This window comes from Symphalangus syndactylus, chromosome 6 (genome assembly GCF_028878055.3).
Source record: "Symphalangus syndactylus isolate Jambi chromosome 6, NHGRI_mSymSyn1-v2.1_pri, whole genome shotgun sequence".
NCBI classification, from domain to species: domain Eukaryota; kingdom Metazoa; phylum Chordata; class Mammalia; order Primates; family Hylobatidae; genus Symphalangus; species Symphalangus syndactylus.
This window is the reverse complement of record NC_072428.2, coordinates 89,144,958-89,159,383: the sequence shown is the minus strand read 5'-3', so window position 1 is coordinate 89,159,383 and position 14,426 is coordinate 89,144,958. Positions and strand designations below refer to the sequence as shown.

The 14,426-nt window shown below is 32.1% G+C and overlaps 1 protein-coding gene across 2 annotated transcripts in view; it reads right to left on the bottom strand.

The window, feature by feature from the left end:
• The window catches only part of SEMA3C (semaphorin 3C), a 179,608-nt gene that overhangs the window by 57,031 nt on the left and 108,151 nt on the right, over window positions 1-14,426 (bottom strand). For both annotated transcript variants that reach the window (XM_055283418.2, XM_055283419.1), the window contains 6 exons: window positions 12,702-12,792; window positions 7,730-7,849; window positions 6,202-6,344; window positions 4,756-4,870; window positions 2,841-2,910; window positions 199-343 (listed from right to left, as the gene is read on the bottom strand). In XM_055283418.2, the coding sequence (XP_055139393.1) occupies window positions 199-343; window positions 2,841-2,910; window positions 4,756-4,870; window positions 6,202-6,344; window positions 7,730-7,849; window positions 12,702-12,792 (684 nt within the window). The remainder of the gene's footprint in view (window positions 1-198; window positions 344-2,840; window positions 2,911-4,755; window positions 4,871-6,201; window positions 6,345-7,729; window positions 7,850-12,701; window positions 12,793-14,426) is intronic.

Here is a 14,426-nt window from a genome sequence, read left to right as displayed (position 1 = left end):
GGAGGCTGAGGCAGGAGAATCGCTTGAACCCGGGAGGAAGAGGGTGAGGTGAGCCGAGATTGCACCACTACGTTCCACCCTGGGTAACAGAGTGAGACTCCGTCCCAAAAAAAACCCAAAAAACCCCACAGATATTCATTACTTATTAAATGAATTTTTATAAAGCATCATAACAAAGAATTTTTCCTGGATACTTACAGTTCCAGGGCGAGGATATGGAATTCTGCCCTGATAGGAAATCAGCTGATGATTGGGCCCTTCTTTGTGGGCAAAAGGCCCATTAAACACAGTCTGTATATCAGATAAATGATACACACACACTGCTGATCCTTTGAAAACTGAGCTAAAAAAGAAAACAGAAAAAGGAATTTTCAAATTTTTAAAATTAAAATACAATTTTAAAATATATGGTAAAATTTAAGATAAAGTTAATATAATTCACCATAGAAAAGTTAAATGTTATCGAACACATGTGAAAAGTTTAAAAACTTTGAAAAAAGGTATCGATACATAAAGCATTACAATATTCAATTCATCCATGGAGTTAGTAGACAATTAACTCACAGTAAAGTCCTTTTCAATGTTTCCAAAATATAGGGCAACTCAAAAAAGTTTCTAACTAGTTTATCTTAGCAGCAAGAAAGTATACTGATGATTTTATTTAAAAATATGAATTTGAATTCCAAATCACCATCAATATAACCTATCACAACTTAACTCAAAGAACTTGAATCTCATTAATAATTGAACACCGTTATCTTTTTGTGTTATGATTATTTTAATATGAGAGTGTTCTCACATGGTATCCTCAGTACTAGTTGGAGAAGTCTATGTTGTCATGGTTTAGGTACTTCCCCTGTTGGTCACAGAATAAAAAATAGGGGCCCAAAAAAGATTCATTAAACCATCTTTAGTCAATGACACCTCATAAAATTTGTTTGAATCTTTAGTAAGAAATATTTCCATTGTCCTATGGCAGGTTGGCTGAAATCAGAATTTCTCTGACTCACATATTTATTTCAAATTAGATGTCTAATGAAAAAAGGTGCATTCTCATAAAAATAAGATACATTGTTAATCATTAGCATTAATAGGCAGAATGATGATTTTGAATTTTTTGATATTAATTACAGGTATTGGAAAAAACAAAACGAGAAAAATAGTTTTATTGAAAACAACATTTTCTTAAGAATTTGATTTTTTTTCTTTGTTCAATTCTTTGTGAGTTAAATCAAGACTACTTTGAACAGGAGTTAAACACATCCTTAAAGACATCTTTTTAGACATCTTGTGGGGCAACCGCAAATATTTAAAAACAGCTTCCTTGTAAATTTCTTTTACTTTGAATAGCTCATTGCAGTTTACAATTATACTATGTTTTTTCCCATTAAAGAAAAAAACAGCTAAAACCTTTAGATTTTTGCTTTGTAGTTGATTGTCTAATCAAAGGGACTAATCTTCTACACTGGCTGAGTTACAGCTTAACTCTAAGGAATATGCCTAGTATAAAATTAATAAAGAAAAATATGAGCAGGAAAATATGAAAATATGATTTTTTATCTTGAAATATATACTTTAATTAGCTTGGGCATCCCAGAGAAGTGAGAAAAAATTAAACTAATTTTCAAATACATAAAATAATCTCATATAGAATAAGAAAACTGGCCAGGCACAGTAGCTTATGCCTGTAATCCCAGCACTTTGGGAGGCCCAAATCAGGCGGATCATGAGATCAGGAGTTTGAGACCAGCCTGACCAACATGGTGAAACCCTGTCTCTACTAAAAATAAATAAATAAATACAAAAATTAGCTGGGTCTGGTGGCATATGCCTGTAATCCCAGCTACTTAGGAGACCGAGGCAGAAGAACTGTTTGAATCCAGGAGGTGGAGGTTGCAGTGAGCTGAGATCATGCCAATGCACTCCAGCCTGGGCAGCAGAGTGAGACCCCGTCTTAAACAAAAAAATGGTTGGGTGCAGTGGCTCACACCTGTAATCCTAACACTTTGGGAGGCTGAGGTGGGCAGATCACGAGGTCAGGAGATCAAGACAATCCTGCCTTGAACATGGTGTAACCCCACCTCTACTAAAAATACAAAAAATTAGCCAGGTGTGGTGGCGGGTGCCTGTAGTCCCAGCTACTTGGGAGGCTGAGGCAGGAGAATGGCATGAACCCCAGAGGCGGAGCTTGCAGTGAGCCGAGATCGCACCACTGCACTCCAGGCTGGATGACAGAGTAAGACTCTGTCTCAAAAAAAAACAGAAAAAGAAAATTGGTTCAGTGTTTTGTCAGGTTCTAAATAGTCATCACTTTACTTCAGAAGTAAAAAGTATTTTTATAGAAATGCCTAGTTGTTTCCAGCTTTCCTAAGGTATAACTGGTATACAAAAATACAGTATACAACTAATTAATATAAACAATGTGGTAAGTTTAGACATATGTATACACTTGTGTTACTATCACTACAATCCAGGTGATAAACATTTATTACCTCTGATAACAGCAACCAAAAAATGCCAAAAGTTTTATTTACTTACGACTGCTCAAATTATTTTACTGAAAAAATCATGCATTTTTTCCTACATTATAATTAATATTTTGATTTGCTTGATAAAAATATCATGCAATCATTACAAATACTCTCTACAAAAGTATTTGGAAAGCATTAGTTTAGCTCCAATATATTTTGGTAATCAGGCAAAAGTAAATAAAATGGAAGGGTTACATCCCAAATGACATGTAAAATTAAAAGTTGCAGAGAAGAATGCTTTTATAATAATTACTGTTACTCCATGAAGTCTATTGTTTAACTCATAAAATGTAACTGTTGAATAATTACCTTGATGTTGTAAAAATGCCATACACTAGTGTTGTCCTCGGGTTATCAGTTTCCAGCAGAAACACATCCTCTATAAAAAGGAAAATATTCTTTTAAAGTTTCTAAATATTAACTTCTTTGTTTTGAAAAATTTACCCTAAGAAAATAATTTAAACTATGAAAAGTACTCTGCAAAAAGATATTCCTGTACTATTATGGTAATTTGGAAACAAGTAATGATAGAAACACTAAATTAAATTAAATTAATACAGATACTAATGGAATTTATGAAAATTTTGTATCCTTGTGAAAACCATGCTAGTAAAATAATATTATGGGGAAAAAGTACAATGATATATTATATAATATGGACTAGAACCATATTAACCTTAAAAATATCCATCAGAATATAAGAAAAAGATTAACAGTGAGTGTTACAAGAGGCAAGGCTGTAGAAATTTTCTGGTGCTTCTTTCTAAATATCCTTTAATGTTAATATATTACTGTTTTAATTTTAAAAAATTACAAATCTCAATTTCTTTTTGATCTAATCTTAGGAGTTGGAAGATGGAATAAAACTTTTTCACAGTAACTTATCTTACTATCAAATAGAAATTTTTGTGGCATATGGTCAAAATTGCTAGTGATACTTTTATTTAATGATAGCTCCTCTAACAAAAAGATGTTTAAAGTATATTAAGGCAAAGACAAAAGTATGCACAGTGAAGTGATAAATAACAGAATATGAAAGTAGATTTCTGATAGAAAACACCAATTAATAATCAATTGCCATGATTATATGAAAGGCCCAGACATAGTGACAATCTTGCTAAGAGAATTATTACTGAGAAACACAAAGAAATATGTATTTATTTTAAATTAACGATGAATTTAAATGACCTCATAAGAAATAAATTTATAACCACTCAAACAACAAATTAACAACCACTAGTCCTTCCATATGTGAATAAAGGCTGACAATGTCTACCTCTCCCTAAAAAAAAGAAAGACTGAAACATAAAATAAATTCCCAAATATTCAGGGGAATAGAATGAGCAAGTAGCCTATTTCACAAAATGATACTTAGAACTTTTCTCTAGAAAAGCTTATCTAGAAACTTTTGTTCCATAATCAACATAATGGTTTTTGAGCAGAAGAACGATATAGTTCATAACTATTAGAAATGGTAAATTTTTTCCATATGGTAATACAGATTTATAACTTATATTATCACCTGTCTCAAAATCTGAGAATGACCATTATTTTACATTCTAATGAATTAAGGTGAAAGAAAAGTCATTTATAAATGACATTTAGTAAATATGATGTGCCCTGGGATATTCAGATTAAAAAAATAAAAAAAAAACTGTTCCTTGGCAGAGGGAATTAGACTGTCAGTCCTTATTTGACCTGGAAAGTATAAGCCTCCTCATGTCACATTGAGAATATTTAATCTCAGAGTCACCAAGCAGAACTAAGAAGGGAACACGAGTCTCCAAATTTCTACTCTGACACTTTTTTCCATCCAAACTCTATCCTGTCCGTTAGCTACAATAGTAAAAATATATAGCTGTATTTTCACACAAAATCAGAATATTAGATATTCTAATACACATGAAATCAATATTCATTTATAAAAACACAAACATATCATTACCTATACACAAATTATACAAGTTACACCCCCAAACACATACATTCATTCATATATTATGGTGAATTCAATGAGCTAAATGTTTCAGCAGTGCACTCATGGGCGTAACAGATTAAAAAATACTTAAGAAAATTTATGAACAGCATCTAGATAATTATTTTAAATTAGCATATTATTTATGTTGAAAATATGGAAAGTACATCTTCTTCTGAGACCTTATTTAAATATATAAACTTTACAAGCCTTCTTTCAGAAGCATTTTTCAATCTCATACGTATGTACCTAATTCATCAAAGTGTGTTTCTGGTCCGTCTTCATCTGTTACCGAGCACACCAGCCTCGCCTTTAAGAAAGTGGTCCACTTGTTGACAAGGCTACGCAGTCCACCAGTGTCATTCTAAAACCATTTTGTAAACATAATTCAGATTGTTTAAGTAAATATTGAAGCACATTAAAAATTCGACTTGTACTCTAGTTGCTTGGAGGATGAAAATCTGAAGAATGGATATGTTAACCCCTTCTGCACATCAATAGTTAAAGAAGAATATTTATGACATAGCATTTTATACAACAGTTATACTATTATTCTCTTATCGCATGATGTCAGCTGAAAATACATTTATTTGATAAATATATGACATAATTATTTCTAATTTTAACAATGTATAATGGAAGTATTTATATAATGTTATAGAAAATAGATCATTTAATCTGCCTTTCCTTGATAACTTACTGTTTTCTATTTGAACATAAATTATTATACACAGTGAGTCTTGCAGATTGTGGTCAGGAGAGTGATTATATCTTTACACCAAATGGTCCCCAACAGTTTTACATTCACTCCTTCATTTATCCAAATTATCACATAATTTTCAGTATTTCTAATCTGATGCCTAATTATACATTATAAGGAGAAATGGCATTTGGATCATTCACAAATAGTCTCCACTGAAGACATTTTTTTCCTCTGTGTCCAAAGGCCTTTTACCCCTTCTGCTGACTTTGCTGCCTTGTTGCAAATGACTGAGAAACAGTTGAGCTCCATGATCAGTGGAATATTATAATATATAAACTATTTTAAACACTAAGTACTTTAAGACACATTTTTTCACAAAGGATGCTAATCATAAATAAGTCAGGATAAGTCTGTAAAACTCTATTATAAATAAGACATCACAAATTTTCTTGTGTTGCTATGTATACCTACTGTTTCTTCACAAGAACATTTTGGTTACTGTTTTTAATTAGAATTTTATTTTATTAAAGCTTTTCTTGATTTTCACTATTTATAAATGGTTCCTTAATAATCATCTCTTACTGAGGTATTTACTGTATTTTATTGACAAAAATCAGTTTCTTTAGGTAATATGCAATTTGGCAATTTGTTTGAATACCAATGCATTAAATGGATATGCGAAAATTTGTCAAAAGTGTTTATTTGTTCAAGAACACAAACAAAATATTTTCTTGAATTAAAATTTTTACTAAAATAGGGTATGTTTATCTCATATAACTTATTGAGGGTTAGAATTTGGGTTGGGGTTATTAACACTATTTTCAATATAAAATGATGAATATTAAATATAATAATGATGATGAATAAATGTTACATTAAATGCTTCCCTCAATATTTTATTTATTTGTAATAGTTGATAATAAAAGCATGGAGATAAACCATAATTTGAATTTCTTGGTCTTTCTTCAAATCGGAACAGCACTAATACTTACAGGACATATTCGAGCAATCATGGAATGAATCTGTTTTGTGCTCCTGTTATTGTCAGTCAGTTTTTCTTTGAAGAAGAAGTACACCTTAGCATCATTTGGATCAGTACCATCTGGGATGACATGTGCATCTACAAACATAGGTTCTAGAAAAATATATAAAAGACTAGGTATATATTCATGATGAAAATCCATGTTCTGTCATCCAAGTAGACCACAGGCAGATGCCTTCCCCATCTTTGGTAGAAAAAAACAATTCAATGTTTACAGGCACATTTCTAAAAGCAGTAATTGCATTCACTCACCATGCCACATTTGGAACGTCAAGTACCACAGGAAGTGCAGGAAATGTGAAAATTATTTGTGCACCCATGAGTTTCAAAAAATTGAAAAACTTTTCTACCAGTTATTTCCTAAGGAATCTGATGTCTGTTTTATTGAAAAAAAAATTTATTTTTCAAAGTGTGTTTTTCAACCTAGCGCATATAAACTCAAATTCGTTGAAGCAGATGAGGAGTTGGAAGTCCAAGCTCTGAAAAACATGATTTTTCTTAAAATGCAACATACGAAATGAAGGGGAAACTTTTCAAGGAAAAACAGAGTCATTAGTCATTTGGGGACATACAGGGTTTCCTTATTTCAAGAACAAACAACTTTTAGAATATTCAATTTCCAGATGTACTGGAGGAATAATCTGAAGAAGTAAATGAACAATCAATGCTTTCTTGTGCTGGCCTATCAGCGAAATAGGATGCTTCACTGTGGTGATTCACACTTAACTCCGCAATGTTAAATGAATTGCCACATTTGGGGTCAGCTAAAAATTTTCTCCAGGGTGAAATGACAAGAATCTTCATTTTTTGTTTTTTGTTTTTTTTTTATTGCTCTAAACAACAGCAGTTGATTGGAATAATACGGTAAAACCAAATGAGCACCTTTTTTGATGTGAATTCCATATGACTCCAAGAGCTGGAGGCAACTGAATGTGGATAATCATAGTTATCATTCCTATGATTTCTACTGAATATTAGTCCATTTATGAGAAAATACATACCAGTTTCGTAATTTTAGAATCTAAGTTTAAAACAAAAAAAGAGGAGGCCCCGGCTATACTCTATTCATTGCATCTAAATGTCATACATTTGGGATAATATTTAGATTTGGTATTGTTAAAACATACAAGCAGATTAAATGAAGTAAAAAGCATATTTAATTGCAATATGTTACAATTAAACAACTGGAGAAGATGCTTGGGTACTGAAATATAAATTGTCACTGTCACTTTTATTTATTCATATTCATATGATAACTGTAGGATGATTAATAGAAATAAAGAATTGAAATATGGACTAGGAGATAGTCAATTGTTTATTTTCCCCGAATATTTTAAATCATAGAGTACAGAATTACCATTATTCATGTAATAGCCTGATATTTTAGTTTTTAACCATTTTCCCTAGTTGTTAAGATAGAATTAAATAAGTTAGTTTAACATGATACCAAAAAATAAATGCATCAAATGCTTTCTTACCACTTAGCCATTTGGAATTATGTTGATCAGTTCTCACTGCATTCCTCTTGGTTAAACTTCGAAAAATAGCAGCATCTGTCCCCATGAAATCTATATACATTCCAGAGAAAAGCTCCTCATCTGTGAAAAAGAAAATATCAATGAAATGTAAATCTTTAAAGCTATTTTGAAATTCTAGGTGAGTTTATTTATTAGATCACCACAGGTATTACAGTGTTATGATAATTGGTTATAACCAAATATTAATTGGTTTGCATTGTCCAGCAAATCAATAAATTTTATAAATTTTAATCTTTTCTCATTATTGTCTGAATGATAATTACTATGTTTTTTAAAAAATCAAACCTCAAAACAACTTTATTCTATGTCAAAGTGAAAGTTCCTCTACCTGCACTTAATTAGATTATATATTAATTTTTATATAGAGTCTATCAGAAATGGCAGACATATAATAGATAACAAAATAGCTTAACTGTTTACCTATAATACATTTAAAAGAAAAACACTGTAAGAGTCAGAAAATATGGTTTCTAACTTTGATAATCCCTCACAAGCTGGGAATTAGTGCTAAGCTATTGAACATCTGGAGTCTCAACCTTCTAATCTATAATGTATGGGAATTAGATTATGATCTTAAAAGTTCTTAACACATATTAAAATTTCTAATATCTTCCTAAATGGATTGAATATAATAGTTTTAAAAATTATTATTATGACATGACAAGGAGGCCACACTATAACTGTCAAAACATTATCAGTGATTAAAAAATGTAATCACTAAAAGTATATATTTTGATCTTTAGTGCTAGAAGGTTCCTGGTAAGGTAAACAAAGTGCTACTTTTTCAACTGCAACTCAGCCATAAAAATAGAATACGATAAGAAAGAAAAGATATTTAAAATTAAATAAATTTTCACTATTAACAGAATCAGATGTATTTATATATACATAACATTCAACATTTACTTTATTGTTTGAAGATCCATATTACTTTTCATCTTGTAAGGAGCAGTAAGCATTGAATTGGTAACAAATGTGACCCCTGAGTATAAAACAGTAACTAAACATCTATTATAAAAAGCATGAAATTTATCAGCCTGGCCCACTGAACTGCCATGCAGCTGCGTTCCTTGACTGTTGTTCTAGGATTACTCCCTGGGCTACCTTCAGACTGGTCATTTTGGCAGGATTGGAACGTTTCAAAGTACTCTAAGCTCACTGTTTAGTAATAAGCAGTACCAGTCGGCCCAGCATTGAATGGAGAATGGAATGTATCTAATATGTGCTCGCCAGGTTATGAACTGGACCCCTACCAGTTAGCAAGCTGGTGTGGCGGGCATTTTGTTGCTCAGCTCTGCTTCCTAGTAGGGGTTCTAGGCCCATGGAAACAGATTATAGGGAGATAACAAAAATGTGCATGAAGGCTTTTTTTTTTCTTTACCATTTTAGCTTCTTTAAAATTCTAAGAACATTTGTGAGGCTTATATACACACACATCTAGCTAATAAATTGTGGCAACTTTGTAAATAACTATTTCACATTTTTGTATATTCGATTAACCACTAAACTGTGGATTATACATTCCTGCTGTTCAACAGATTGATTGGCACAGCTATCAACTGTCATATCTGTTTTTAAGCAGAAAAAGAAAAAAGATACTGAGAAGTTTGTGTACGGCAGAGAGGGCTAATTCTAATCCTACTTCATCCACCTTACTAGTTATGTCTCAAACATTACATAAGCCTGCACATCTAATTGGCTTCATTTCCTATCTTAAATTCGCAGTAATTTTAACAGCAAGTTAGAACTTTCTGCTTCATTTTATATCAGTAAGAAATTTTTGATTAATGTCACTTTGGTAACAATCTTGAGAGGACTTTTTGCATGACTTTATGCAGAAATAAACGTGTGCCTTTTAACTTTATTTCAAAACCATTTTGCTTTCCAATTGTATTTCTACTGACTAAAAAAACTTCATAAAGTTTATGTAGGCTCTTTAAAAGATAACATCTGACTTCGTTGTTGCCTACAGCAGTGACTGAAAATAGCAAAAGCACACTGAAATTGCACAACTATATTATGAAATTTGGAATTCTAATTCTTCAGGTTTCTGGTCATTTAATAGATATAAATATCTTAACCAATCTGTGCTTTTATTAGCACACTGCGCTTGAATGGAAATGATAAAGTACTATTACATAGTTAAGGGAGATGATCACACAAATCACAGGAGATAATTTGAGAGGGATAATCAATTGGATGAATAAAATGATAACTACAATCTTATAAAGCTTTTTGTTCTTTTTACTGTCAGTTTTTAAGGTAAGCAAACTGTTTAGTGACTTTCATTTGATTACAAAATGTAAAGTTACTCCAATGTTAAAAGTAGTATAGGAACATGAGCATAGGAATTCAACTCTCAGGTCCTTGAAAAACAAAGAAGGCCAATGCCTAACTCCTATTTTGGAAACAAATCCAATTCTCTAAGGGCAAGACTACTAAATGACTTAAGACAATTTAGCAAGAAAATTTATAATGCCTTGTTCTAATCCTTATCATTCTAAAGAATATTCAATGAGATAAAACTCCAGTAGCAGCTATGTGAACAGATCCTTGAGGTTTATTTTTGTAGCATTTAAAAGGAAACAAATGAAAACTATATATATATATATTTACTTACTATCAAACACACCACATGGTTTCTGAAGGTGAATAAAATTTCCTTCCTAATGGAGAAAAGAATTTCCAAAACACTGCTTCTATTAATTAATATTTGGAAACATGCCTTGCATAGGTCATAATTGGATAACTTTGTAGTTTCAAAGCTAACTTTATGTCCTAAATGATATACTTTTGGCTCCTCCCTGTCTGACTTGAATGCCGATATTCAAGCAATTCACTGAATAACTTCCAAGGTTTACCTGTCTTAACGTAATTTCCAGATATGAGAAAGAAAGATGAGTTATCTATTTAAATGAATCAAAGCAAGCATTTTGAACACAATAATTATTTTTTACCTGTTCTATGGTTGAAAGATGAAATTTTAATGCTGGCAATACATTAAAAAAAGCAAAGAGGAAAAGACATCTACTATATGTATGACATACTAAAATCCAACATTTGTTACTTGGTCAACACATGACAACTCAGAGACAGAGTTTCACTCTTGTTGCCCAGGCTGGAGTGTAATGTCGCAATCTCGGCTCACCACAACCTCTGCCTCCCAGGTTCAAGTGATTCTCCTGCCTCAGCCTCCCGAGTAGCTGGGATTACAGGTGCACGCCACCACGCCCGGCTAATTTTTTGTACTTTTAGTAGAGACAGAGTTTCTCCATGTTGGTCAGGCTGGTCTCGAACTTCCAACCTTAGGTGATTCACCCACCTCGGCCTCCCAAAGTGCTGGGATTACAGGCATGAACCACTGTGACCGGCAACTCAGACATATTTTTAAAGTGTCTCAATCAAAAGAGAATGTCTTTTAAGTGAGTCACGGAAAGGTATTCAATGACTGAGGTTTAAAAATTGACTTGGCAATGTGTAGCCCATTAAGCAATTAGGACTGTTGCTTAACTGATATTTTGTGTAAAGTGAAAAAATGAAAAAATAGCTTTATTACCATCTCCTTTTTGGCATAGCAATTTTTAGACAATCCACAGAGAATGTACTTGGCTAACACGTGCACTTTGTTCATCTTTCCTTTGAAAAAACACCCCTTTAACCATTTCTAAAAGATTACTAAAACACAGGAGTGCAGACATCTCTTTGACATATTGGTTTCAATTCCTTTGGATACATACCCAGAGAGGAAATGCTGGATCATATGGTGATTCTATTTTTAGTTTTTGGGGGAATGTTCATACCATTTCCCAAAATGGCTGTACTAATTTACATTCCCACCAACAATGTACATAATTTCCTCTTCTCCGTATCCTTCCCAACACTTGTTATCATTTGTATTTTTGATAATAGCCATTCAAACAGGTGTGAGGTGATATTTCATTGTCTATACTCCCATGTTCATTTCAGCATTATTCACAAAAGCTAAGACATGGAAGCAACCTAAGTGTTCATCAACATATGAATGGATTTTTAAAAATGTGGTACATATATACATGATGGAATACTATACAGCCTTAAAAATGAATGAAATTTTGTCACTTATGACAACATGGATGGAACTGGAGGACATTACACTAAAGGAAATAAGCCAGGCACAGAAAGACAAATAATGTATGATCTCACTTATATGTGGAATCTAAAAAAGTTGACTATGTCATAGAAACAGAGGGTAGAAAGGTAATCAAGGGCTGGAGGACAGAGGGAGGGGCAAAAAAAAGATGTTTATCCAAGGAATAAGTTTTAGTGATCTACTATACTGCACAGTGACCATGGTGACAGTAAATAAAATTTATTGCATATTTCCAAATTGCTTAAAAATAGATTTTTAACATTCTCACCACAAAAAAATACGTTGGTGAGGTAATGGATATGTCAATTGGCTTGACTGAATTTTTCCATTATGTATACATAGATCAAAACACCATATTGTATCCTATAAATATATACAATTATTGTCAACTAAAAACAAATAAAAAATAATGAAAGGTAACGAAAAAAATACTAAAACATGAGAAAAAGTGGGTGTAGTTAATACTACAAACAATTACAGAAAATATTGAAAACTACTTTATGATAATCTATAAGTATACATATACACACTTTTAAAAAATGCTTGGCCTACTCTGGGAATGACAAAACTGTCATTTATAGATGAAAAGTTACATGCTTATTATTTAATCATAAACATTCTTACAAATGAGAAACTGAACTCTCTTTCTCAGCTCATAACTTTCTTTGTATTATTTTACTCATATCCTATCATCCATACAACCATCAAGAACAGGCATGCCATGTCAAGCTAATTTTCCATGTTATTTTATGTTGAATCCTCCCTCTTTCATTGTCTACTTACTGATCATAACAGACACCGTGTTCACGTTGGGGTTGAAAGAGCAGCGTCCTTTTCCAGATTCACACTTGGAGTCAATCATGAAAACTTGGTCCTTAATTGTAGATAAAATTTAAAATGTGGCAACGATAACTTATTTAGTGAAGACAATTTTCATTAGTAAAACAAAGCATCGTTAAAATCAATATGCTTTCTAGTTGGTTGCTTATTATGCCTTCCAATTTACTGTATTAAGATTTACTCAAACTATGAGAAGAATCAATCTGTAATTACAAGGTAACCTCAGCAGGGCTAGCTCTCATTCTATTACACTCCCCAGAGAGCTGATCCATGAAGTCGTTCTCCTCAGATCAACATCAGCAAAAATCACTTGAAAACCAAATATTATTATAAATCTCAACTAGATGTGTTGAACATCAGCCAAAAGAAGAAAACTGTCCACAGAGGAACAATCTATGTAAGGACTACAATATTTTCAAAATAATTAAGATTTTTTTAAAAATAGAATTTTATATTACTGTTTAATTTTATCATATAAAGCATTATACAAGATTTAACAAAATAATTCATAATTCATATTTAAAATGTGTCATTTACTCGTGACTTTATTTAACAAAAATTTACCGAGCATCTGCCATGTACCAGAAACTGACTAAACACTGGGGATATTGTAAACAAAATACACTAAAATCTTTGTCATCAAGTAATTTATAACCTAGTGAGAAAGATAATAAATAATTAAAATATGGAATATGTTAGATAGTGCTTGCTACTGAGAAGGAAAGTTAAGCAGGAAAAGGGAAGAGAGAAGACTATAGATTGGGGGCAATAGATTCAATGGTTTTAGCCTCACCAAGAAGGAATATCTTGTCAGTATAAATATGTACCCTTTCCTTATATAAAGTTAGTACAAGCCCCCTACTAAAATTCAAAGTAAAAAAAAAAAATGACCTTTTTAATAGGTCAAACAAGATGACAAGAAATCTTAATTATCAAGCTAAGGTTTTTGAAAGTTATCCTGAAAGAAATATGAACTCAATAATATTTTTGAGTGTGGAAATGGAAAGATCAAAACCTTGCTCTAGAAAGTTGGACTTTATCTTGAGCTTTAGGAAGATTAGAAATGAAATGTATAAAAACAGACACTGCATTCAGGAAAATTGGTTAATTTCCTATTACAAGAGTCCAGGAATTAGGAGGTAATAATCTGACATGGCATGTTTTCACTGGTCAAGGTAAGAGCAGCACAGATGTAAGAAAATTGATACAGTAGCAATCAACAGAGGTTGGCATCAGTTATAATTTGGTGGTTCTAATTTCATTGTACTTGTTGTCCTTTTCACATTGCCTCCACACCCTGAAAGGATACATCTATTACATTCTCCATACATGCCTCCAAACTACTGTTTTGTAAAAGGTAACCTAAAAAGGTAAATCCAAACAACTATAGATTTGTGACAATCAATCACAACCAATTTCTAATTGATCATATTCAGGAAAACAAAGATGATTCTAAAGTTTTGACTCCTTGAAAAAATAAAGCTAGTACATAGTTGTTTGAGTTTCTATACTACTGCAGGACCTCCCTAAACATAATAGAGAATAATGGAGCCTAAAAAGAATCACAGTCCTCTAGCCTAAAAAGGTTCTTTCTGAGCATCCTAAGATCTTCATCAATGAAGTCACTCTACAGGTGACGAAAAAATATGACTTGTCCAGAAGACCATG